The sequence below is a fragment of the Nanorana parkeri genome, unplaced genomic scaffold (genome assembly GCF_000935625.1).
Source record: "Nanorana parkeri isolate BGI_ZX_2015 unplaced genomic scaffold, ASM93562v1 scaffold2041, whole genome shotgun sequence".
NCBI classification, from domain to species: domain Eukaryota; kingdom Metazoa; phylum Chordata; class Amphibia; order Anura; family Dicroglossidae; genus Nanorana; species Nanorana parkeri.
The window spans coordinates 45453-73062 of NW_017308309.1; the positions used below are offsets into that span (position 1 = coordinate 45453).

At 40.6% G+C, this 27610-nt stretch overlaps 1 protein-coding gene and 1 long non-coding RNA gene across 2 annotated transcripts in view; one reads left to right on the forward strand and one right to left on the reverse strand.

The window, feature by feature from the left end:
* CPD (carboxypeptidase D) overlaps positions 1-26336 on the forward strand; it is a 63740-nt gene extending 37404 nt beyond the window's left edge. The window contains exons 6-21 of the mRNA XM_018572471.1: positions 137-328; positions 2752-2919; positions 5098-5207; positions 7747-7849; positions 10201-10343; positions 10421-10590; positions 11494-11811; positions 12531-12726; positions 13714-13849; positions 14422-14571; positions 14921-15016; positions 15101-15165; positions 18055-18186; positions 21859-22044; positions 24408-24507; positions 25909-26336. Coding sequence (XP_018427973.1) covers positions 137-328; positions 2752-2919; positions 5098-5207; positions 7747-7849; positions 10201-10343; positions 10421-10590; positions 11494-11811; positions 12531-12726; positions 13714-13849; positions 14422-14571; positions 14921-15016; positions 15101-15165; positions 18055-18186; positions 21859-22044; positions 24408-24507; positions 25909-26135 — 2492 coding nt within the window. The 3' untranslated portion in view covers positions 26136-26336. The remainder of the gene's footprint in view (positions 1-136; positions 329-2751; positions 2920-5097; positions 5208-7746; positions 7850-10200; positions 10344-10420; positions 10591-11493; positions 11812-12530; positions 12727-13713; positions 13850-14421; positions 14572-14920; positions 15017-15100; positions 15166-18054; positions 18187-21858; positions 22045-24407; positions 24508-25908) is intronic.
* On the reverse strand, positions 8380-27546 carry LOC108800487. Its single transcript, XR_001942102.1, has 3 exons — positions 27414-27546; positions 25392-25395; positions 8380-8389 (listed from the first exon to the last, which is right to left on the reverse strand). It is a non-coding gene; the product is annotated as an uncharacterized LOC108800487 (long non-coding RNA).
* Positions 27547-27610: the final 64 nt, after the last annotated feature.

Below are 27610 nucleotides of genomic sequence, written 5' to 3' on the forward strand. Positions count from 1 at the left end.
TTCTAATAGCCACATGCAGTCACCAAATCTGTCTTCAGCTGCTCCATTAAATGTTATGTTTTATATAATACTGAATCAAAGTATACTTGGCAACCTGTTAATATGTGGACTCAACTCTGTGACGTTTGTATTGCAGGTGAACCCGAGTTTAAGTACATTGGCAATATGCATGGTAACGAAGTTGTAGGACGGGAGCTGCTATTAAACCTTATTGAATATCTCTGCAAGAACTATGGGACTGACCCTGAGGTCACACATCTGATCCGTACCACAAGGATCCACATTATGCCCTCCATGAACCCTGATGGCTATGAGAGAGCCCACGAAGGTAAGGAAAATTCTTAGGAAGTATTTATCTGTGCTTTTACAGTGCTGCTACAGCATTTCTGGAAGGACAGATATTTGCTTTTACCTCACCCCTATTCTATCATTATTACCTTTCTACTATAGATTCTACCCACATTTGTCCCTGGTCATTAAGTCATGACCCAAGTCACACCGCACTGGAACACACGGCATTGCGGTACCACATGTTCCGGTGCGGGCAATTGAACTGTGGGTGGGAAGTGCGTTTGGGGTGCCATTATAATGAATGGCGATGCAACACACCTCCCACACCAGAATTTGCGATTTTGTATGGTACAATGCGTTAATCGCATGAGACTGTGTGATTAACGCACTGTACTAGTGTGAACAGACACACACGACAGACACACTCTCACACACACACAGACATTCTCATACACACCAATAACCTTTTTATTTTTTTTTAAGAGATCCACCCAGTCTCCCTAGCTTATCGAGAACAGGAGTGGAACCTCAGCCTGGGGTCCAGTGGGGGCTGCTGTGCTGTGACAGAGCTCCATCCATATCTTCACTGCTTGCACAGCTCCCTTGCACGCCCTGTAGAGCCAGAATGTGATGTCACTCCGGTCCAGGCACCTCTACAGCACATGCAAGGGAGTTGTAAGCAATGCTTGTATGGATGGAGCTCCCTTGTGGCTATCCCACCCACCCCACCTCAAGCTGACATTTGGCACTAGTCAGCATATTTTGAACGGCTGCTTGGCGTGAGAACTGACAGTGCTGCTCTAGGGGGAGGAGGAGGAGCCTCTTGCCTAGAAAAGTGGAAGGCATGCGCTGACCCACCTTTTGGGTCACGACCCACCAGTTGAGAACCAAGGCTGTAAAGTCACAAATGCACCTTTCTTCTCCCTACAGACAAAATAATTGATATACCAGGTTGGGTTCAGTTTGCATATGGCAGAGATCTGCACATTTCTCCTGATAGAAGGATTGAAAACAGGAATGAAAATGACCCTTCCCATTGCATCTGCTTCACTTAGTCTGAAATTTAAAAAAAATTCCAAAAACTGCAGCACGTTATATGTTAAACAAGAAAGAAAATGCAAAAAATAATTTGAAATTGAGTTAAAATAAAACTGCTTTGAGCGTCAGTTTCTTTCATATAAAAAGAGATTAAAGATTGATTAAAGTCTTGCATTATTTCCCTAAATTTTACAGGCAGTTGAATTCAGTTATTACTGTAAATTTTTATTTTTTTTATTGATATTTTTCAGGACTACACACTCACACACTGAATTGTATCCAACCCATTGCAAGTTTTGTATTTGGGTAACAGCTGTAGGGCAAGTGTTTCTATTTTAGTCACACATTTATTTTATGGTGCTGTGTTTATAGTGTACATGCTATCGTAACAGACATGATTTTCTGGTTACAGAGTAAAGGATAAGATAGCAAGGTTACATGCAATAGCTAAAGTCCATTTGCGTTTCAAACTCCCTATGAAGTTAGTGTTTTTAGACACCATAAAGAGACCTAGATGGCACAATTTTTTACATCACTGGCTTTACTAACAGAGCTTACAGATAACTCCTCATCACAGAGAATAACCAAACGAAGAGATGTCACTTTAACAAGCTAAAAAGATGCATGGGATAACAAGTTCTTTCAGACACAGTTTTTATTTTAGATAAGTAAGGGAGAGTGTGAAAATTAAAGTGACACTGAACTCAGGAGTTAAATCGTAAAAATGTATCTCACACACACACAAGGACCATGGAGAACAAAAGTATCCACCTTCCAGAGTCGGCACCAATTCAGAGATGATTTGAGGATCTACAATTGAGTGATACAGAAATAAGATACATTTTTGTTAATAGTTAAACGAGAACTAGATCGGGAGCTGATCGATCAGCGGTATATGATCCCGATCTATACAGCCAACATGTGACAGCTGTGTCACACATCGGCTCTAATTTTGGGAATGAGTGTATTTCACTCTCCCCATAATTCTTCTCTAAGGTACTTGAATGCATTTTTAATATTTTAACTCCTGAGTTTACTGTTATTTGTATTCTTCTGGTTCATATAGACTTGTCCAGTAAAGCAATGAGCAATGTTCACAAGACAGGTAACCATAGCAAGGAGTCTGAATTCATAATTGACCTGCTAGTCTGCTATAAACTGAAATCTAATCTAATTGCTGCCGGTTATTGCTTTTTGTACACACTCATAGCTCATTGTCCTACTTTATTGAATAAGCCTGAGAATGTGCTTTGCCTTTCATTTCTTGGATTGTGCTTGGACTGTGTAATGTGTTTCATAAACTTTTTAAACTTTCTAGTCTTCTTTTCCCTTTATATGCTTGGGCAGTTAAGGCTAGATGTAGATTGCTAAATTACAACACAGTACAAAGTAGCTTTGTTTACTTTCTTTATTTCTGTGCAGGAGACCGTGACGGGGTAGTCGGCAGGAACAACAGCAACAATTATGATCTTAATCGTAATTTCCCAGACCAGTTTTTTCAGATCACGGACCCTCCACAGCTGGAGACACTGGCTGTAATGAGTTGGTTGAAGACTTACCCATTTGTTCTGTCTGCTAATCTCCATGGAGGTACTGTATATTTCTGTCTCCTACCGCTTATTCTCATAGCACCTGTATCTCCATTCTCGGAATCTGCTTGAAGGGTTTCTTGCATTTTAGTAGCCCATGCATTTTAGTAGCCCATACATAAAAGATGCATCCTGGAAAGGTTACATCACCGTGCATTGCTGGGAAATCTCATCTGTAAATTGCAAAATCTTGCAAGATCTCAGGAAAAGGCATTTCCCCCCTCAGTTGATGCTCATGGTCACATGTCCTGGTCACATGTGCCAGGGTTCCAGGAAGTAAAGGGAGAAGAATAGGAATAATAATAAGGTATTCAAGGAATAAAAAGCTTGCAATTATATAGAAGTATGTGTTTGTAGATTGTCATTACTAAACATTTCTAATGGTGCCTTTGTTGTCATTTTGTAGATAAGGGTAAAGTTCTTTTAATATTTGAATTTTTTACCAAGGTTGTCTGATACTTTGATTAATAGGTTATAAAGATGGGCCTTTGATATAAAAATATTCCATCCTTTACTTAATGAATTCTCCTTTTGGAGTATCAGAATGCCATTTCCTGAAAGCAGTTCCTGTAAATGTTCTTCTTTTCATGCAGTTTCTTGTGAACTTCCAGTAACCTTGCTATAAGTGATTTTTATGTGTTAAAAGCATTTGCTGTAGTCAGCCAAAAAGTGATCATTTTTAGGTCTAGTTCTTTGCTACATCCTGGAATCTTTCTTAACATCCTTACATATAGCTCCGAGATCATGGTCCTGCATGATTCATTAAAACTCTCATGATTTGGAGCTCCCACCAAGTCAGTTATTGTTGTGTTAATCACAAAGCTGCGTCCCTGAATGTATGAACATATGGCTACTACATTTAATTAGAAAATGAATGTGATAGCATCAGTTATTGAAGGGAGCACCATACAGATTCTTCATTGTGAAACAGAGGCACCTTGTTCCTGGGGTTTCATCTTTACAATATCAGAGTTTTATTGTCATTGTACAGTTAATATCAGGTTTCTTGATGAACTGAAGCAGTGTTTTCTTTATTGCCGAGAAAGACCAGAAATAATCTGTGGCCCTTTGGGGGATATCTGAGTTGTTGACCACTTAAAGGAGAACTATGAGGTGAGTGAAAATCACTCATCCTCATAGTTGGAGCCGACGTGGGACAATTAAACTGTCACATGTCGGCTCAATAGATCGGGAAGTGAGCGAACACATAGCGTCTCTCACTTCTCGATCATCTCACTGCAGAGAGCAGTAACTGTCAGTCACGGCTCCCTGTAGGGCAGGGGTGGCAAACACAAGGCCCGCGGGCCGAATCCGGCCCGCAGGATTCCCCCCTCCCCAATCCTCCAGCACTGACTGGAGGAAAGGACAGGGGAGGGGGCGGGTACAGCTGGCTCTGCCTCTAGATTGACAGCGGGCTCTGCCTATCAGCCAGCTGGGTGAATCTCAACAGCATTGTAGGGATCTGTCCCGGCTGCGATGGTCTCAGTATATCGCGAGCTGTAGCTAGTATATGTCCTCCCGTGACCCTTAAGAGAACTATGGAGGAAAACACTTACCCCATAGTTCTCAAGTTTTAAAGGTATATTTAGGATAACTGAAAAAAATCACCCCTCCTTCCCTGCAGTAGTGAGGAAAGTCTCCCCTGAATTTCCACCTTCCTTCCTGGGACTGGGAGCCATGATTTCAGGTGAAGCCTATTGTTGTACCTATTCCGGAATGGTACCTTTTCATATATGAACTCCCATTATAGACTTATCCTTCACTCTCCTGAACTGCTCTAGGAAAAGAAATGGGACTTTGTGACCAACCAAGACAATTTTTCCCTCGCAGGGTTATTCACAAAAGGGTGAAGAGTTTGGAGAAGGCAGGAGAAGGGAACAATCTAGGACAACATAACTGAACCGGAAAGTGAGCTGAATTGGAGACTTTTTCCACATCAGCTATGTTGTCCTAGATTGTTCACTTCTCCTGCCTTCTCCAAACTCGTCACCTTTTTGTGAATAGACCTGTTGGTTAAATTAGTCTTTAATCCTTTGCGTGACTCAAGTATTCCCTATTGTTTCATGGGGTGTAGCTGCTTTCCTTTGGAAGACTTTAATGTTAAGGTTATAAATCAGGTAATGCCAAATGTAATTTCTGTGTATGCATGAATTTTCTAATTGTGGACTTGTCTCTGCAGGCTCCCTTGTGGTTAATTATCCATTTGATGATGATGAGAAGGGCTTGTCTATGTACAGTAAATCCCCAGATGATGCTGTGTTCCAGCAACTGGCAATATCCTATTCCAAGGTGAGCTTAGAGAGACAAAGCTCTGTGTGAGCCTCTAACAGCTGCCTTGCTGCTGTGTCTGCTTAATAATTGCTGCGATATGTGAGCCCAGGGGATAAACCTGGTGAACAAATGATCTTCCTTTATACTCTCAGCCTGCCTTTCATTTTATTCATTATTTTACATAATTATCCAAAATGACTTGTACATGTTATTGCCAAGCAAACCTTAAATGCAGAGTATTTTCATTTTATGCAAGCAGGATTTTCTAATAAGCTCTTTCAGCATGGCTGTAGCAATAGCTGCCCTCCTTTCTCTCATGAGAGATTTACTTTAAAGCCCAACTCCAGGGAAATTCAAAGTTGTGCCCCCAGACTGCAATACCGTAAATGCCCCATTACCCCGGCATTCAAGCAACCAGAACTCTCAAGCAACCAATAAAAAAATCGAGGACATATGTCCATTTCTTTTTTGCTAGTTTGCCTCGTTTTTTGTGCACACTAAAAAAATCTTGTTAGCAATTACATTTATTTTGCATGTGCAAAAGCCAGCCTGCTATTGGCTATTTGAAATAGCCAATAGCAGAATCTAGCCAGCAGATGAATGGGGTAGGGGAGGGGTTGTTGCTTGAGAGTTAATAGTAACTCACTAATAGCAACCAGAAACTGCAGTTATCCACTACAGTTATCCAGCATCTACCAATCCCCTTGGGTACCGGATAACTGGGAGTTTACTGTAGTTAACTTCTCTTTTATGCCTAAGGAACCGGAAAAAGCTGTTTTACTTTCCTGATCTCTGCTCCCGCCAGCTCACTCTGGGTTGTTAGACCAGTCCCCTCAGCCTCTTCTCCCCTTCACTCCAGCGCTCTAAGGACCGCTGGCGCCGTCAAGTATGATGCATGCTCCATAGCCGTGATGCAGAAGAAAAGTCCACAGTCAGTGGAGGGAGAGAGCGCCAGGTAAGCGGGAATGAGGTATGTAAAATTACTTTTTCCTGTTCCTTTAGGCATAAACAAGCAGTTAACCCTTACAATGCGGGGGAAGCCCCACTGGAAGGCAAAACATTTAATTTCCCTGTAGTTGGGTTTTAAAGAGATTCAATCATCCACTGGGACAGAGCACAGAAGTCCAAATGCAAACCAACCAGCAACATGAATGTGTTTCTACAGCAAAATTGACAGTTCTGTGAGTGCTCCATGGTAATGCGGGATATGTCAGTGCTGGTTTGGAAATAGCAGCCATTGCTGCTGCTGGCTGCAGTAATCTAAATAAGTAATCTACATTTTAGGGCTGCAGCTAACGATTATTTTCATAATCGATTAGTTGGCCGATTTTATGGAGTTCGGTTAATCGGATAAAAAATAAAAAAAAGGCTCCAGTGATGGACTACTAGTTTGTATTGAGATTGTAGTCCATCACAGGACGAGTGGCCGTGGCGTGCGTAGCGTGCGTAGCGTAACTCGTACCTGTTCCACCATAGCACCCCTGTACTCCTGTTCCACAACGGCACCCCCATACAACTATTCCACCATTGCACGCCAATACACCTGTTCCTTGCTGCACCTTCATACACCTGTTCCACCGCTTCACACCCATACAACTGTTCCACACAGCACCCCCACACACCTATTCCACTACTGCACCCATACACCTGTTTCACACAGCACCCTTGTACACCTGTTCCACCACAGCACCCCCAAACACCTAGTCCACCACATCACACTCCTACACCTGTTCCCGACGAATCGACGATCGAAAATGTTGCCAACGTTTTCGATCGTCGATTTTAATCGACTAAATCGATTAACTGTTGCAGCTCTACTACATTTTCAATATACAGTTATTAAGTTGAATAAAACCCTTTGCTCCGGCAGTTAAAATCCTTTACCCTCAAGTGTCACAACAAAGCAAAGCACTCCTCTTGTTGTAATTAATAGCAAAGTCTATATTCGGGTTTAGCTGCATGTTGATATCTAGTCTAATTTTAGATCTCTTCCTATATTTGCCAGCCAGGTTATATTTAAAGTGCACATTCATCATTGTGCCTGAGCAAAATGAAGTCACTATGTGACAAGTAGTGTTACCCATGGTAAACTGGTATATAATGTTACTTTATGTCTATTTGTATGCCTTGGGCAATTACTCTACTGTCTGCAGAAAAGAAACAAAACAGTTAGGCTGGGTTCACACCTAGGCGTACCGAATATGCGCGCGTTTCGCTGTAAAAAACGCGTGTTTCCAAGGGCTACCTGGCTGTATCCCAATGGATACACGCGGCAAATACGCCCCAAAGAAACAATTTAGTCAGCCACCAATTGTGTAAGTTCTCCCACTTAAAAAGATGAGAGAGGCCTGTAATTGGCATCATAGGTAGACCTCAACTATGAGAGACAAAATGAGAAAACAAAAAATGTAAACTATGCAGCTTTTTATACAAGGTGGGATGTGGGGTTGCTATTCTAACAATTTATACTTCTGCTTTGCTATTTCTGTTTTAGGAAAGGAAGCTTCTGGTTCCAGTATGTGGAAATAATACCTTTTTTATTTTTTTTGTTTTGTAGGAAAATAATAAAATGTTCACAGGTAGCCCATGCAAGGAGATCTATCCAAATGATAATTTTCCTCAAGGAATCACCAATGGTGCCAATTGGTATAACGTTCCAGGTAATTTACTAAACCAATCAAATGTATTATCATTTAACACGTCCTTCCCTGGCTCAGGTGCTGCGTCCAATGTATTCCAATGGTATTTTTAGCTCCAGTTCACATCGCAGCGTTCAGTTCCAGAGCAGGTCCAGAACAGGTAAAAAAAACTGCAGCAGGCCCTATTTTACCTGCTCTGGAACGCATGCAAATGCCTGGAGCGCACTGAACGCCCATTTAAAAAAAAGTTTTTTGGTTTTTTTTTTTTAAACCAAAAACGGCCCTGAACCATCAAAAACGCGGCACAACCCACTGCACTGCGTGTGCAGAAACTCATGCAGCTCTGCTCTGCATTTGGTGTGAACAAGGCCTTATACATTCAACATGTTAAAATGCTTCTGTCTGCGCACAAGTGAGCCTGGGACTGCAGAAGTTTGAGTAAAAGCACATTTTAGAAGTGCACATCTGACACATTTTGCTCTTAAAGTGTAGAGGCAAAACATTTTTTTCATTGTTTTGCAGGAGAGATTGAGCCTGCTTATTTGTCACAGTGATCATTGTCTCCGGTACAGAAAGTGATGGAAAATCTAACGTAATTGTGTTGTAAGGGCCTGTTCACACGACATCCGTTTTGTGTGCTGACCGGATCCGTACGCTGCTGCACTCAAAATGCATCCCAATGTATCCCTATGTGTTTTATGGGCTACAGTTCTCACGTGCACAGTCCGTTCAGCTTTCGACAGAAAAATACTGCATGTCACATTTTGTACGGCCAGGAAACGGTCAGGAAAAGCAAACGCATCAAAAACGCCCTGCACTGCAGCTAACGTACTAACAGCCCCACTCGAGCAAAAGCAAACCTTTTTCTTTTTTTTACTGGAACGCATCAAAAACGCGACCAAAATGTGGCAAGAACGCACTGCATCAGTCTGCAGATCCGCACCTGATCAGGACCTGATCTCATGTGAACAGGCCCTAAGGGGGACACCTGTTCTGGTGACAGCTGTCTAAGAGGAGAATTTCCCTTGCTCTGGAAAGATTTTCTCTTGCTTCCTGTTGTATCCTTTGGACAGGGAGTGAGGGAAATCTTTTTGATGGGATTTAAATAGTAATGAAAATACCTGATGGGTTACTTCACTACACTATTTAAGACTATCAAATCTATGGCTTACATACACTTTAATCATAAAAGAAAACAAGTCGCATTTGTGCTTGTGTGTAGTCTGTAATTGAGCCCATGTAGTGCTAAATGAGTTGGCTGTGTACTTCTGTGAAATCTGATTAGTACCACACATCTAAAGCACTTTGTGCTACATGTTCCTATGTTACAAGAGACTCTGTCATGGGGAACAAAAACTACTACAAGTATGTAGTGCAGGAATGTAGAGGTATCTGCATGTTCCTGTAGCAGCCTTCCAAAGCTTCCTGCCATGAGCGAGTCCTGGGCTGCTGTGATTTGCAACACTCCAGAACCCATGGGTAGTGTCAAAGTTTGCTGATAAGTCTGTCTCCACACATATCCTGTTGGACCATCTCTATGATGGGCAGCTTCAATGGCTGACTGACTGCAAGAAGGGGCCAGCAACACATCAGCATCAGTAAGCGCTGAAGCTTTATCTATCAGAACAGCCCAATATTTAGCCATTGCAAGATCATGTGGAAGGCTGTTCCATAGATGCACTTGCTGTATTTTTTTATTTTCTTCCCCCCATGGTAAGGTCTCTTTAAAGAAAATGGGGGAATTTATCAAAACTGGAGCAGACAAAGTCTGGAGCAGATTTTCACTGCAACCAATCAGCTTCTATCATTTTCAAATCTTACCTGAGCAAACTGAAGAGAGAAGCTGATTAGTTGCCACGAGAACTGCTCCAGATTCTGCCTGCTCCAGTTTTGATAAATTCCCCCTAATGTGTGCTGAGAGAAATATGCAGACTGCCTTTGCTGACTACCTTCTAAAAGAGATTGTTGTTGCTTACTTCAGTTGCAGCCAATCAGCAACAGTCACTGTTCGGGGGGTTCTGGCAGCTGTGTGTGCCAACTGTCAGAATATAATATGCGGCAGGGGAGATGTGTCCATCCACGCAGTTTAGCCTGGTTAGGGGAATGTAGTGGTTTCTCTCGTTCAGCAGGCTTAACTAGAGAAATTGCTCAGTGTATGACCAGCTTGATCAGTTGGAGCCATGCTGTTACTATGCTGGCCCAGCCATTGGCAGTTTGCAACGCTGAGAAAATGTTCCTAATTTTTTGAAGTCCCTCACATGGGTATGTCTTCTAGCCTTATGGGCAAACCATAAACAGAAAAAGTTGTAGAGTTTATAATGTGTAGTTAGTTTAGGACATTTTTCATTAAACCTTTAAATTGTAATTGTTAGGTGGAATGCAAGACTGGAATTATCTCAACACAAACTGTTTTGAAGTGACTATTGAGCAGGGCTGTGTGAAATATCCTGTGGCGTCAGAACTTCCGGCTTACTGGAATGGCAACCACCGATCTCTTCTGGAATTCATAAAACAGGTAAGTGTGTGTTTGGCAATTGTGCATTTTCTACCATTATGTGTTGTCCACATCCCACTGACATTTGCTTTCTTCAGGTACACAAAGGAATCAAAGGGTTTGTGCTTGATGCCACAGATGTAAGAGGTATCTTCAATGCCACTATCAGTGTTGCTGACATTAATCATCCTGTGACCTCTGACAAAGCTGGGGATTACTGGAGATTGCTGGTGCCTGGTACATATAAAGTTACAGCCTCTGCAAGAGGGTAGGTATCGTTATGTTTGGTCATGGCATCTTATTTTACAGTTTGACAGATGAGCTCCAATTTAAAGCTATGGATAAGACATTGGTCTTTTTTTTGGGGGGTGGGAATGTGTAAAACCATCCCAAATCCTTTGTTTTGTTTGGTGCTGTGAAGTAAACTATAAAATTATTATTTTATCTTATTTTTATTGGCCTTTGCCAGGTATTACCCGCTGCATAAAATTCACACCATTGTGATATATTTATTTTTGGTTGCTACATTATAATAAAGGCTGAACTCCAGATAGATAGATAGAAAAGGCACAAAAAATTGGTTGCACTCTATTCACTAATACATTGTTAAGGAAGACCTGTAAGTGTTGCTTTAAGAGAAACTGAAGTCTGGGAGCTTTGCCCAATAAAGACAGACTGAGTAAAAAATACTGATCATCAGTATTGCCTGTAGGATCCTGTAGGAAGGTTTTTGCATCCTCCTATCAGAGTCTCAAGCAAAGAGAGCAGTGATTAGTACAGCAGTGACATAACCAAATCATACTCCATATCTCCTGAGGCTAGAAGTCAGAGGCAGCAGTGCCTTAGATCTCCCACTTTAGATGTACAGCTTTGAGGTTGTAGGCACAAGAGTGACTAGGTACCTTCACTGGGAAGTGCACTATTTGTCACAGGGAACTTTTCAGGTTTAGGTGCAATTAATATTACCTAAATGTTCTCTATAAAATAGAGAATCATTACATTTTAAGTTCAGGTTCACTTTAACTGCAACACAAAAAAAATCATGTCCCTTGCCCTGCTTGTTTGTAACCTATGTTTCTATGATTGTTGCATAATCCCACGCCCACCAAAAACCATACTGGTAGTGCCAATATCTTTTTTTTGTGATTGCACTGTTTTTCTTTTCCTCCAGGTATGTTCCGGTTACGAAAACCATTAATGTCACCGAAGGAGATGCTGTTGTGACAAACTTTACACTTACCCGCTCAGGTACAGATACACATAAAGAAGACAAAGGAAAAATATCTGTAGTCCAACCAGAAAAACCAGACCCCAACACACAGGAATTTGAGACTCTAATTAAGGATCTTTCCGCTGAAAATGGTCTGGAGCGCCTTTTACTGTCACAGTCAAGTGACATAGATCTGTATCGATATAGGTCTTACCACGACCTTTCAGAATCTCTCCGTGGACTGAATCTTAATTACCCAAATATTACTAAACTCGCCAGGTAAATCTACTTTGTTTTATTTACTTCTTATAATTGAGTAATCGCTACTTACCAAACATTATTCATAAATACATTTTATGGTGGTATGTTTTGGATACGTGAAAAATTCCATGTATTCCATCAGTCAGTTTTAATAAATTGATTTCTGGTATTCTGTGCCTCACCAATTAGTTAAATATCAACATTTCTTCTTTTGTTGGGTATGCCAATACCAGTACCTGCCCCATCCTTTGCACTTACTGTGATAGATGAATGGAACAGGGCTGCGTTTCATGGCACCACATTTTTTTGTGTGAAATCTTATCTGGCGTGTAAATCCGTAAACTAGGTTTTGGCAGGCCCTTGCCTGCTATTGTGTGACACTTAAGAGGAAGATGTAAATTAAATGCAAGACCTAGTATTTTCCTACATGAGGACCATGGTGTGTGTGCACAAAAAACAAGTATCGTTATCTGGCTGTTTACATTGCCATGCCTTCCATATGGGGATGTGATTTTGGAACAAATGAAATCTGAGTCGAAGTGTAGTATACTATGTAGACTCTGATATCCTTGTCTCCGATTATGGGATCTGGCAGTAAGGATCCTTCCCTATTACAGCAGGGCGATATCTGATGGAGTCTTGGTTTCTGCTGGGCTTCTTGACTTGGTAATAATACATTGCCTGTTCTATATTATAGCAGATAATTATAATCCATTTCTTTCTGCTTTTTTGTACAGGTTGGGTCAGAGTGTTGAATTTCGTTATATTTGGTCTCTGGAGATCTCCAATAAACCAAATGTGTCTGAACCTGAGGAGCCAAAAATCAGGTTTGTTGCCGGAGTCCATGGCAATGCTCCAGTCGGCACGGAGTTGCTCTTGACATTTGCAGAATTTTTGTGCTTGAACTATAAGAAGAATAGTGCAATAACAAAGGTGAGATTTCTGTCATTACGTATTCTGTAGCAAGAACACAGACCTGTAACAAACAGGCCAGATTCTGCTCAATGAATTAGCGGCACAAGGACATGCTAGTAATTATGCACAAATTCATGTGTGCCCTTCTATATGTTTTCCGAAGTCGAATGGCAGAGCATTCTAGGAGTTTGCGTGAGAACACCACCACATACGATTTATGGTTGCTTGACAGTATGCTTTACACAAAGGGAACCTGTGTTTACTCCGGCAAACTTACACTGCTGCTTTAATTCAGAAACCACAAGGTGCTTGCAGATACCTCTCTTATGCTCCTGCTCTGCATACCCAAGGATCCAGCCTATCCTGGGCGAACCATGATTAGAGATCTTGTCTCCTGTAACTTGGAGATCCACTGTGACCAGTGAGAGGATAAAAACCCAATAGATTTCATTTAAGAATGGAATCATTGCAGTTTAAAAAACCCTGTATTAGTTTGTAATCCATTACAACCACAAAAGCAGCTATATGTGCTGCTGTGCTGGTCTGATTCCCTGCTGCACATCTCTCCCTCTTCACCCTCCTTCCTACCCTTTTCTCTCCCCCTTTCTCCTTCGCTTTCCCTTTCTCCCCCTCTTCCTTAGCCTGTGTGACAGGTAAATAAGCTCACGGAGTCAGCTTTTGGAGCTCCCAGAAAAACGCATAACTGTCAAAAACAGAAGTTTAAAGTAGCAATGTGATGTGCTGCACTAAAGTTATGTTAAATTCTTGGAAACTTGCTTAGAATTAAGAATTAATACTACTTTATTAGCTTATTTTGTCCTTTTAAGTGATGCAGAAATGTTCTAAATGACTGCGTTGTACAGGATTAGCTATCAGAGAAACAGTGATGATTTCTGCATACATTATTTACATACATAGCTAACTTTAGGTTTTTAATCGTTTTTAAAGAAAACATATTTCATCTGATTTTGTAATTTTTTTTTTTTTTTTTTTTTTGCCTTTTAGTTAATTGACCGAACAAGAATTGTTATTGTGCCTTTGGTGAATCCCGATGGTAGAGAGAAAGCAGCGGAGAAAGATTGTACCTCAAAAAGTGGACAAACCAATGCCAATGGCAAGGATCTGGACAGTGATTTTTTAAGTAAGGAATATCCACTTTCTTTTATATTCTAATATCTGATGTGATTTTTAGTATTTTTTACTCCTCGTTTATGGAGGTGAATTAATTAAGAAATGAGAAGAGTTCCTTTTCTGCGTTCTGGCCAGGGTAATAGAAGTTCAATAGAAGAGTAACAGAAAATGGAAAGGCATTACTGTACAGCTATAACTAATACTCTAGATTTTGTCTGCTCCAGTTTAGATAAATTCCCCCCAATGTTTTTTTAGATATATTGTATGTCATTCATAAAGCAAACACAACAATATTTAGATTTTTTTTTCTCCGTGTTAAAATCATATTTGTTATTTTAGAGTAGATAGTGAATAATATGCACACAGTCTACCTGGTCTTTTGGCATAGTACAGCTTTTAACTTAAATAACAGACAATTTATGTTTTGTTGAATGGTTTAATTGCTGTTGTGTGTAAAGATGAAAGGTTTAAATGATGTTGTTCTAAGATAAGTTCTGGAGGCTGTAGCTGAGTGTGTTTTGTTGTTGGACTTGATCCTTGTATAGTTAAGCATTTTAATTTGCTTTTCTTTATTTTTGACAGGTAACTCCTCTGGTCCTGTTGGTGAGAGGGAAAAAGAGACTAATGTCATTATTGATGGTTTAATCTTAAAACAAGATTTCACCCTTTCTGTGGTTTTGGATGGCGGTTCTCTGCTTGTTACATATCCATATGACAACCCAGTGCATACAGGTGAGTGTAGTGACACTTCTTTAGTATGTCGCCACCTTGTGGAAACATTTGCATACAACTAACACATGTCAAGTGTATTCTTTGTTTTCTTTTACTAAAACATAAAAATAAAATACAAGTGATAAAAATATAAACTATGACATACGGTGATATATGTTCAGGTCAGTGTGGGGATTTGTTTCTTAGAACTCTAAAATTATATGTGTAATTGTCAAGCCTGTTGTGCGTAAGCAAACAGTTATATGGTGTCAAAATGTTGAAATAAATGTGCCTTTTTTATATTTTTTAACTCATTTTTTATTAATCATTGAATTAATAATACTGTTTTGTATGTGTTTTCATTTGATAGTGGAGAACAAAGACACTCTGAAACATTTGGCTTCTGTGTATGCAAATAACCACCCTACAATACATCTGGGACACCCAGGATGTCCAAACAAATCAGGTTCGTATTGACAAGCTTCTTTGTTATGCACGACTTAGTGATGTGACATTAATATTTATGACTGATATTGTCGTCTTTGGGTAGATGAGAATATTCCTGGAGGAGTGATCAGCGGGGCAGAATGGAGGGGCCATCAAGGCAGCATGAAGGTAATCCACCATAAAAATATTATCCAACTAGCTCTGCAAAACCATATTGGCAAGAGATGGGAGTCATTTCCTACCTAGATGTAGAGAAAAGATATACTGAATAAGCACTCTCTACTTCTCATTTGTTAGTATATAGCAGGGGTGTGGAAATTTAAAAAAAAAACTACTTGTCCAAGGGCTAAAGCGGGGGCCAAATCTACTTTGTCCTTCATGACAATCTACTTGTCCCAATACAAAAAAATAGTTTTAATCAAAACTAAGGATGCACCAATACCGATTTTTTTGCTTTCGGATCTCGCCGACACTGAATACTAATACCGGTGCTTCTGCTAGCATGGAGCAGGCTTCCCTGGTAATCAAGAAGCCGGGCAGCGGGTAATGACATCCCGCCCAGGTTCCTGATTGCCAGGAAGCCGGTGGCGAGTAATGACCTGATTGACCGGGAAACTGGCTTGATGCTGATTGGCCAGGAAGCCGGCTTTCCAGCCAATCAGAAAACCAATTTTTATTTTATTTTTAACTTTTCCATTTTTAAAAAAATCTTTATATATTTTATAATTTTTTTAACTTTTAATTTTCTTTACATTTTTATTTACTTTTTCCACTTAATGTTATTCCTATCACATAGGGGATTAAAATCCATCACACCCCTGATATAGTATAGGTATGATTTATGGTATCCAGTTGCAGCAGTTTCATCTTATTGTAATCATATAAATAAAGGATGCTTCTGGCTTGGTCAGTGCACTTTGTACATGGCTTATTGTTCTGATCTTGGCATTAACTGTACTTGTCCTATTCAAATTTCATGACTGTATATTTAATCTGTACCGACTAGTGCTTGTACTAGATCTACAAATTGTCCACCATCACCTCTTTACCATACGCATCCACCCTTCCAAATCCAGAGCCAAGTTAAGTTGCTGCTCTGTTCAAAATGGACACCGTAACCTAATATAGAAGAAACCACCAGTTTTAGTTTTAAATTGACCCCAATCTGAGGAGTTAAATCTTAAAAGTGCATTCAACTATCTTAACCATTAACAAAAATTGTGATTGTAAGCTCCTTGAGGGCAGGGACTGATGTGAATGTGCAACCATGTAAAGCGCTGTGTAAAATTGTAGGCACCATATAATTACCAGTAATAAATAAGTAACTCTTATTTGTGTATCACTCGGCTGTAGATTCTTAAATCATCTCTGAATTCATGCTGACATTGTCCTTCCTACTTTTCCCCTTGGTCCCTGCATGTGTTGTAAAGTAGTCACCGCTCCAAGTTCGCTCCTGTGATGGACTACAATCTCACATTAAGTTTACTAATTTGTATTGAGGTTGCATTCTATCACAGGAGCGAGCTTGGAGTGGTGACTACTTTACAACACACACAGAGACCATGGGGAACAAAAGTAGCCCCCCTCCAGAAGGAAGGACAGTGTCCGCACCAATTCAGAGATGATTGGAGAATCTACAGCCGAGTGATACACAAATAAGATACATTTTTGGTAATAGTTAAGGTACTTGAATGCATTTTTAAGATTGTCAGCACCAATTCACAGATTTGAGGATCTAGAGTCGAGTGATATACAAGTATATTTTTGTTACTAGTTAAGGTACTCTAATACATTTTTAAGATTTAACTCCTCAGTTAAGTGTCACTTTAAAGAAAATATATAGTGTATTTTCAGTTAATTTGTAGATTAGCTCAGCCTATATTTAGCTCCGCCTCCCATAGCATTTCTTTTTAGCAACCATTAAGATTAGTTATTAGCCATACAGGTATTGCTGGTTTCAGTAAATCCGTGGAAAACAAAAATGATAAGGTGGAGGAATAAACACAACCATTCTGTAGCAATGCAAAACAAGAAGCATGGTCCATGTAGGTTAGGGCTCACTCGCACCTATACATTGTGATAATGTGTGCTTTGCAGCACACAATGCACATATTAGTGCACTGTGGTGGTGTTTATATTTACTGGCCCCTCAACAATCTAAAGGAATGCACATGTGTTGCAGCGCAAGACACAATAATGTACCCCTGTGCCTTGCGGTGCGCAGTGTTGAAAAAATAGGGCATGTCCAATTTTCTGTCTATTGGAGTGCGTTGGACGCACATTTAAATAAGTTACAAATTATATGGAGTAACAGATGTTGACAATATTATTTGCATTTAATCAATCTCACTTTTATACAATGTATAGCTAAAAAATCTAGAGTATGCATTCCCCTCTAACAAAACCGGGACTGGTAGAAATATCTAGACTGTCATTGCTTACCTTCTGAAAATTCTGGTTTCCTGTGCTGCTAATGACCTCAGTTCTTTTTTGTGAAACATGTTATTACATTAGTAGTTCTCATCTTATTGTACAATTTATTTTCTGTGTGTTGTCCGAGTGCAGTGACTTCAACTGTTCTTTCAAGTATAAAGTTCTTCTTGGTTGCCAGGCAGCTTTATTTTCTAGAGGAAGTCAACAGTAGCAGCACCCATATTTCTCTTGATACAGTTTTTTGTTTTTTTTTAAAGCCCCATGTACCACCTGCTGTGTGGATTTAGTTATTAGACTGAATGTATTCTTGCGCTTGCTGCCAGTCAGTAGAGGGATTTATAGAATGTGGACTGAAAGTGTCCCCATATATACAGGCATCATCCACCTTTCAATTTAGTTGCATAGACTTGCCATATAGCACACTAAATGGGGATGTGTACAGTGAATATTTTACAGTGCAGAAAACTAGGATTGTGACCATGTTTGAAATACAAGTAGAAACGTTCAAGTAGTGTGCGTGTCTTTGTATAAGGGAACACCAACATGACTTATTTTGTCTGTAAGAAAGCTCTGTTACAGAGTAGGTGCATGACTAAATATTACATATAACATATGTTGTTGCAGGATTTCAGTGTTACTCATGGTCACTGTCCTGAGATCACAGTGTATACAAGCTGCTGCTTATTTCCTGGTGCTGGACAGCTGAAGTCCCTCTGGACTGAGAACCAGAAATCCCTTCTGGCCATGCTAGTTGAGGTAAGGAACTGGATGTAATGGGATTGATTTGTAAACAATTCGCAAAACTGTTCACCCTGTGAATGTTTGTGCTCTGCCCTTATATGTTCAAACGTTTGTTCAATGTGTTATATGTTGAAATGTTCTTTTAGTTTGTTTGTTTTTTAAAAAGTGTAATTGAATTCAAACTTTCTGGTTGTAATACTGCATTATGGCCACTAGCTGGCACATGGAAAATATAAATATCTGTAATAAATAATAACATAAATATTGATTGCCTATACAGTAATACCTCGGTTCCTGAACGCTTCTGTTCGCGAACAATTTGGTTGGCGAACAGGAAGTTCAGCAAAATTTTGCTTCCGTTCACGAACTCCAAATCGGGTGACCAACATGACCGCGGCCATCTTCCCCGCTCTGAGACGTGGTCGTGGCTTTCTCTAGTCGAGATTGCGGTCGCAGATAGACTTGTGCACACTTGCTGTGAAGCTTTTTTGTGTGCTTTTTAGCACATACAGTACTGTACAGTATTATTCAATCCAGCATGGCTCCAAAGAAAGTGCAAAGGCTCTCTTTCACTCTCTTCGTACTGTACTTTGTTTCATATTTTTTGTGGTTAAAAAAAAAAACATTTACATATGGTTCAGAACGCATTAACCTTATTTACATTAAACCTTATGGGGAAATATGATACGGTTCGTGACCAATTCGGTTCGCAATCAGAATCGTGGAACGAATTAAGTTTGTGAACCGAGGTAACGCTGTATACTTTTAGTGCCATCTAATGGCCTTAATGTGATATTACAATCAGAAGGTTCAAGTTTAACCACCTCAGGTCCGGAGCACCCCCTAACTATTATATATTTTCTGAAAGCAGAGGCCCTGTAAAATAGAAAAAAAATGGTAGCTGTGTTTTTTTAAGGTTGCATGCCATTTGCCCAAATGTTTATCAAATCGATATTTTAAGGAAAAAATAAATTAAAATGACTTTGTGTATACAAACACTGGTAAAAAAAAACACAGCGAATTATGGCAATTGAATAGCAATACCTAACATATGTAGCGCAATCACTTTTTATGTACACGTGCATGCCCAACACTCACATTTGCATTCGCATTCAGATGACGGGAGTGACAGGGTTGCTTTGAATTTTTTTTAAATCAATTTTTTTTTTTAAACACTCTCCCCCCCCCCCCCCTTTTTTTGTCTTTATTGCTATCGCAAGCTAACAAGCCTCTATATGATAGCATTGGGAGGTGACGGATTCTTTTTATGGTCAATAATAGAAGTCACCAGCACTCGATGATGCGTGCAAGAAGTATAGGCACTTTTTATTAAATTGTCACATGCATCATACAGCCAATGTTTTGGGGCCACTGACCTCTAAATGGTGCTAGGGGAAAGAAGCAGCTTGAATCCGAGATGTGACCCAGACTGACTATGTGTCCGTCCGTGAAGACGGATTGCTGCCACGTCACTGGTTTCCAGGGCAGTGGTTTGGTGGAGGCGGGGCACCCCCGCACAGTATGAGACTGCTGCACATGCGTCACTACGTCTTGGAGTCTCTTTTTGGTGTCCCTAGATACTAGGCACGATACTAGGCATCGTTTCCGCCCTCCGTAACCACTGCTGCCTCGGGAACACAATCAAAAGGAGGCATGAAGGAACAGAAGAGGGGTAACCCTCTTCTGTTCCTTCATGTGGAGGAGGAGTAAGAACACATATAGTACACATACACTATGTTGCCAAAAGTGTTGGGACACCCCTCCAAATCATTGGATTCAGGTGTTCCGTGAAATTTCCTTGCTACTAAATATTCCACGGTCAACTGTTAGAGGTATTATAACAATGTGGAAGCAACTGGGAACAACAGCAACTCAGCCACGGAGTGGTAGGCCACGTAAAATGACAGAGCGGGGTCAGCGCATGCTGAAGCGCACAGTGCGCAGAAGTCTCCAACTGTCTGCAGAGTCAATAGCTGCAGACCTCCAAACTTCGTGTGGCCTTCAGATTGGCACAACAACAATGCATAGAGTGCCGTCCAGAGGAAATGCAAGTTATGATTTTGGATATTCTGTGAAAACACTTGAATTACAAATTTAGAATAGCAGTTTGTTATAAAATTGTTTTTAGCAAAAGCTTTAAGATTCGACAAGAGGTTCCGGCAACCTCGGTCAAATGCTTTCTGATGTCTTCCTGAATGCACTAACCTGAATAAAACTGATTGGTAGCTGCTCTTTACAGTCTTCCGTTTTCACAAATGATCAGCATTTTGGCCTCAAACTTAGATTAGGTTACATCTTTCAGTCACTGCTGCATACTTATTCTCTGTCTGATCCTTTCATCATTTGTAGCTGTTGAGGTTCTTTCCTGGTGCGTTACACTAGCCCATTTAAAGGACAACTCCAGGGAAAGCTTTTATTAACCCTTGTAGTGGGGCTACCACCAGCACTGCAGCGATTAACTGCATCTGAACAGCTGAGCAGCGCTCTGCTTCTCCGGTCTCCTTCTACGCGGCAACATTGAAATATTCCTCAGCGTCCTCATGTCTCTACAGCATGTGTGGAACGTGATGATTAATGGGACTTTGGACTGCTGCTTAATTTTTTTTTTTTGGAGCAGTTAACCCTTCAAGGGTAATAAAAGTTTTGCCCGGAGTTCTTCTATAACAGCATAACGTGCATTAGCTCATCTCAGCTGATCAAAACCCAGTCCATCTGATTGGTTGCTGTGTTACTGAACTTTGCTTACCATGAATACTTTTTTGTGTGTCAAATAAGACTTTGGAACTTGGTCACGACCCTGTAATCTCAATGTTGCTGACGTTTGGTATGATACAAGAAAGCCTGCAGACGTTGTTAGGTTAAAGGAAAGAGTCGGGGGAATTGCTTTCTTCCTGTCTTTTGCAAGATTCTCACAATCTCTCCTGAGCACCCTGTGGGTGCATGGGACTTGATCATTGGAGGAATCTCTCCTTTTGATAAACATGCTGAATCTTTAGCATTTTAATTGCAATAAACTTCAGACTGTGGAACTTAGTCAGGACCCTGTAATCTCAATGTTGTTGGCGTTTGGTATGATACAAGAAAGCCCGCAGACATTGATGGGTTAAGGGAAAGAGAAGTGTAACTAGAGTAGGCAGTAACGTAAATGGAAATTGAACGTGTAATAGAATCTTTGGATTTAAAGGTATTCATCAATAAATAATAGGAAAGGAATACAGCCAGCTCTGCTCCTGTTCACATTGACAACAGAACTGTGTGAAGCAGGCAAGTGTGTATGTGCTGTGTATGACTGTCAATCTGTTTCTGCACTTCTTACATATGCTGTGTGTTATGGATTTATTAGGTTGTGTCATCAGTCTTTACATCTGATCTTTATTGCACTTCATTTTTTATTTTATTTTTATTAGTTGATTCATTTGGGTACTGTGACCTATAATGTCCGGTGGACACTTATGCTTTTCCATTGTATTTATTTGACTTATGAATATAAATAGTATTTTGTTAAGAACAATTCTTGTTTGCACAGTGGGCACATGATCTCATGAGAATGACCTCCCCACAGCTCTTAATTATTAGATGAAGTGCTATGTTCCAGCTATGGTAAACATTGCATTTGATGCCAGCTGTGTCAGGTTAGTGTGTTCAAGAATGACGTGCATGTCCTCACAATGCATTTCCTGGTTCCAGGTACATAAAGGTGTGCATGGTATTGTAAAGGACGAGAAGGGGAAACCTGTCCCTAAAGCCACCATCATCTTCAATGAACTAGCAAAAGTCTACACCAAAGAGGGAGGATACTTCCATGTTCTGCTTGCACCAGGTTTCCATAATATTAATGCCATTGCAGAGGGCTATCAGCAGCAGAATACACAGGTATGTATTTGCTTAAGCAGATCATCTTAACTGTATGTAGTACAGTCGGATGTTGCTTATTACTAAAGTAAGCTGATTGGTTTGGGTTAATGGAATTGTCCACCCAAAATTATTATTTAATGTATACGCGGAGTCTTGTTTGCTAAGACACCTACTGGACTTTTTAACATCTCTGCTACTTTTAAAATGATATCCTCCACCCTCTCAACTCCCGCTCTGTTCCCTCCTACAGTTGTACCTCCTCTTTTTCACAGGAACCACATGGGTGTTGTAAAAGCTGGCCATACACTCACGCTTGGTTCCCTTGGTTTGAGTTTACAAAGGCATTTAGTGTACATAATGTGCATTGATATGTTTTTGGTTATTGTGAAATATATTGAAATTACATTTTGTGTGCCGGGTTTTTAGCTTTGAGCTGTTCTGTAGCTACTTCTGCCTTCACAGCCTGAAATAAGCACATTAACCTGACACTTTTCTTACTATTATTTTTCTTTATAATTTTATCAATAAATTTGGAAGATATTTGTTTTCTGCAAGGATACACTCTTATTCCTGTGCTCATCTGAATTTCCATACTGCCATAAAAAGTAAATTCTTGACAGCATGTTTATGATGAAGCAGCAGTGAGAATAAATGTTTGAATAAGGCTTCCATTAAACACCTAGTTCCTACAGTGAAATGGTTCCAGGGTTTTTTTTTTTTTAAACTGTTCCTTATTCCCAAGTCAAAAGCATTCACCTCATCTTGGATCTCAAGGCTCAATGTTTCCATTCGGGCCCAAAAGTTGCAGATGGAAAACACCAGATCCGTCATTGCCTCTCTGCACCAGGAAGATGTTCTGGCTTTTATGGAAAGCAGAGATGCTTACTTACATGTACCCATCTTTCCAGCACATCAGTGATATCTACACTTTGCTGTGGGACCCCCACACTACCATGTGTAGCCCTACCATTCAGCCTCTTCTCTGCACCTTGTATGTTTACCAACATGCTGGCCCCAGTGTTAGCCCAGTTGTGTTCTCATGGCATCCCCATAGTTGCATACTAAGAGGACCTCCTGTTGAGGGAACAGTTGACAAGGTTTCTGACAGTCCAAACTTTACAGAGGTTTGCTGCATTCTGAACCTTCAGAAATCATCACTGGAACAGGCTCATTGTTTGGAATATCTGGGTCTGGTCCTGGACCTGTCTTAGGCCAGAGTGCTCTTCCCCAGGACAGGCCAATACATTTGACAACAAGGATCAAGATGTCCCTAACTTGGTGACTTAGGAATCCAGCTCTGTAGTTAGGGAAGTCCCTTTCTTCCCGTCTTTTGCAAGATTCCCACAATCTTTCTTGGGGACTTGATCATCGGAGGAATCTCTCCTCTTGATAAACATGCTGAAGCTTTTGGCGATTTGGCTAAGCATTCCGCACTGGACCAACCTGTTGGAGGGCTATCTGATGGTGATTCAATCCAATAAGGCCCAGGCAGTAGCATAAATCGGCCGTCAGGGAGGAACCAGAAGTCTTGTTATGGCAAGAGAGGTAGAGCACAACTTGTCCTGGGCATAACTGCACATTTCTGCCCTGTACATTCCAATCGAAGACAGTTGTCATGCAGATTTCCTTAGCTGAAACCACTTCTAAGTCTGCTTCACAGGATCGAGATGGAGGGCATTCAAGTGATCCTCATTGCTCTGGATTGGTCTTAGGCAGGTGTGGTAAGCCAACCTGCTGAGATTTCTAGCAGATATATCGTCATGCTCAAATCTGGGGAGTCTACTTGCCACAGAGTCTATCATCAGATGCGCAAGGCTTACTTCACTTATTGTGTCTTTCACCTCAGCAGCTTCTCTCTGGGACAGATCCTCTCCTTCCTGCAGCTGTGTGTAGACCACCATCTGGACCTCAGCACTATCCAGGGTCAGGTTTTTGTCCTTTTCTTTGCATTTCAGAGTGTCAGCCTCTCATTCTTTAAGGCCTATTTACAAAGAGTCTCCCGTGTGGCTTCCCACTTCCCTTCCACCTACAGTAACAGTGTGATCTGACTCTGGTTCTCTTTGTGCTTCAGAACCCACTGAAAGAAAATTGGAATTTTGTACTAACCATAGAAACCTTTTCTTAGAGCTTATTGAGGCAAACGGGTACCCTCTGTGTTTTTTTCATCATGTTCGTGGTGCGGCATTGCAGGCTGGTAGTAGGAGGGGGTTTTACCCTGGGTCGGCCTTTTTTTAGCAATGTCTAATTTCCCTGTAGGCTGAAGTATAACCCAAAGACTTCCTGTGTCTCTTAATGGACTTAAGAAAGGGTTTTACAGTAGAGTACAAAAACACAAAATGCTAATTTATTACATTATTATTTGTCTTTTGTGTTCTTTCCAGGTTCATGTGCGACATGATGCAGCTAGCTCTGTTGAAATAATCTTTGTCATGGATAACCGTATTTTTGGACTGCCTCGGGAGCTGGTTGTTACTATTGCAGGTAGGATATTGTAACATATTTATTATTGACAAACTGTTACTAATCAAACACATATCTACCGTATTTTGCGGTCCATAAGACGCACCGGACCATAGGACTCAGTGAGGTCCGGTGCGCCTTATGGAGCACTCGACAGACAGTAGCTTCTGTCACAGCTTCTATGACAGAAGCTGTGACAGACTCTGCAGTTAGTGACTGCTGAGACAGGTGGCGCTGTAATTACAGCGCCACGGTCTCAGTGTTTGCACAGAGCAGACTATGTTCTATTAAACGAGCAGTGGCTCCTATTACTGATCTCGATCGCCGCTGCTCGGTTTTAATACGAGTGATCTCATTAGATCACTCATATTAAATGAGCAGTGGCTCCTACTACTCGCCCGGCGCCCGAAACTGCATGTCTCGGGCGTCGGGATTCGCTCCATAAGACGCAGGCACATTTCCCCCCTCCTTTTGGGGGGACAAAAGTGCATCTTATGGAGCGAAAAATACGGTATGTTGTTAATAAGGCAGGTTACATTGTACGGAGGGCAGTAACCTTTGGAGACATCCAACAATAATCTTTAAAGTGTATTCCAACTTTGCAGTCAAATCTGAGAAAACCCCTCTGTTTGTTGTGTGTTTCCATTCACACAGCATATCGAAAAAAACTTTTACAAATATTTTTCTTTTCAGATGTTTTGTTGCAGCAGGCAAAATGGCTCGACCCAGGTTTTCCTGAGCACCGTCTCCATGATCTGTCCTTATAGAAAGACTTGGGACTGATTAACGTCATTAAAGAAGTACTCTGGGCAGAAATATTCTTAACTCTTGCAGTGCTTGTGTAGCCCCACTGTAAGGGTTAAGTGCTAGTTTTTGTCTAGGGACGAAAATAAAAAAAGATATACTGAGCTGAACTTTGGAGGTGGCTGGCGGCTGCTAGACTCGTCTCCACAGCCTGCCTCTTCCTCTGCTCCAGTGGTGGAATGTCCCTCGGCGTCTTCACGTCCTATGCACTATGTGATGACTCACAGGACTTTAGACTGCTGGAGGGAGAGGGAGATGGCGTCTTTATATGTGAAATAGGATGTAAATTGCACATAATACTGAATTCATTCATGACCTAACCTTCCATTAACAAGCAAACAGGATGAAGGCTGAGTTTAAATAGGATGTAAGCATTTATTCATCCCAAGCCTTTCTTTTACAAATAATCCAGCACTTTCTGGAAGCACAATTGTATAGCCTACCAAAAAAACACAATTAGATTTCAATTGACTGCACAGCAACATTTGAATGACTATATTGGCTAGGACTGTCGTAAATAACCATGCTAATATTTGATTCCCACAGTGTGTGTTTTGTTTTGTAGTATCATTCTTATTTTAAGATTCGGTTTTTAACCGTTTTGTTACTGGTTTTCAGGAGCCACAATGACAGCCTTGCTTCTTATGGCCTGCATTATCTGGTGTGTGTGCTCTATCAAGTCCAACAGACACAAAGATGGATTCCATCGCTTGCGACAGCATAATGACGACTATGAGGATGAGATCCGCCTGATGTCGGCCGGATCCAAGAAATCCCTACTAAGCAATGAGTTCCAGGATGAAACAGACACAGAGGAAGAGACACTCTACACCAGCAAGCATTGAAAACATAAACTAGCCAGGACCTAGTTGCACCAAGCAGAAGACCCAGTTCTCCCCACTCTAAGGAACAATTCCTGGTTTGGCTTCAGCAACTTCCTGACATCCATTCTTGCACATTTTGCCATTGCTCTTTTTTGGAACTAATATGTTAAGTGTCCTTTTATTTTATTTGATATTATTATTTGTGTGTGTTTGTGTGAATGGAGCCCATTGTCACAAAGATCTAAGGAACCAAACGACGTTGGATTGCTAGTGAGGCCGTACCTAGCGCACACTTTTCTGCTCTGTGGCCATTGTAGTTTAGTTAGGATCTATTGCAATATTCGGCAAAGTGTTTCACTGAGCCTTTGTACTTCTTTCTACTATGACGTCTCCACAGCAGAACAATATGACTGTCTAGGTGAAGGTGATGTCATTTTTATTGTATTTGCTAACTGATTGGGATTATTTCTTGACCAGTTTTTTTATTGATGTATGCCACAAAATATGAATGTCTTACATGAGAACACTAGCATTCATAATAGTTGCTGAATGTCTATTTCGAAATCCAAAAAGTTTGTGAACTAGAGTGCTTTAATATCTCTTGGTTCTCTTCAGAACAGTATAGTAATGAAGAGGATATGGACATTATGTACAACACAACACCAGCTTCCTCTATAGGCTGCTGACTTGTCAGCAGGTTTTCCCCTTTATCACGACTTGCCATTTCCGGCAAGGTAGCAACAAGCACATTTCCCAGAATTCCTTGCTTGCTTTGTTAATTTATTCAATGAAACATAGCAGCTGTGTTCTGCATTACTAAAGGCCAAGCTAAGTTATGCACGAACATTCCTTATGTGGGAATAAAAATGTTTCTTTATGTGTAAGTGATATATGAAGAGGTGTCATCTTCTAAATGCGTGTGATGCCCCATGTTTGTAGTCCCTACATTTTAGGGATTGATCAAGTTACCTGGATCGTTTAGATTTGCAATACTTTTTTTGGAAAGTGTCTGCTTGTGATGTTTGTGACAAAAGATTAAACTTTGAACTGGCATTCAGTTTGCAAAGATGGCTGCCAAATCCACTGCCTTATGCTGCCCTGTACAGATTTGAATGGGATTCAGCACTCCTATCCTATGCAGTAATTATCCCAAGACTTTTTCACTGATTGTACTGAAAATGCTATTGGCTTTTGAGATTTTATACTTACCATGGCGCTTCTTGCAGGTAGCAGATGTTTCCTGGGTATGGTGTTGTATATTGTGAACTGGAAGCTTTTGGGGTTGATCCTAGATAAAACATATTTCATAAGATACAGTATGAAGAGGGATATTTAGTTATTTACATGCTGAAGTCTATTCTTTCAGCACAAGTGACCACTGCCTTATTTTGTAGATTGAATGATCTGACTGGTCTTTATACTTGTCTGATCAAAAGCTTGTTATGCTGTTCTATCCAATGTCTGCGACTTTGGGCTCTGGAATAACATGCAGTTTT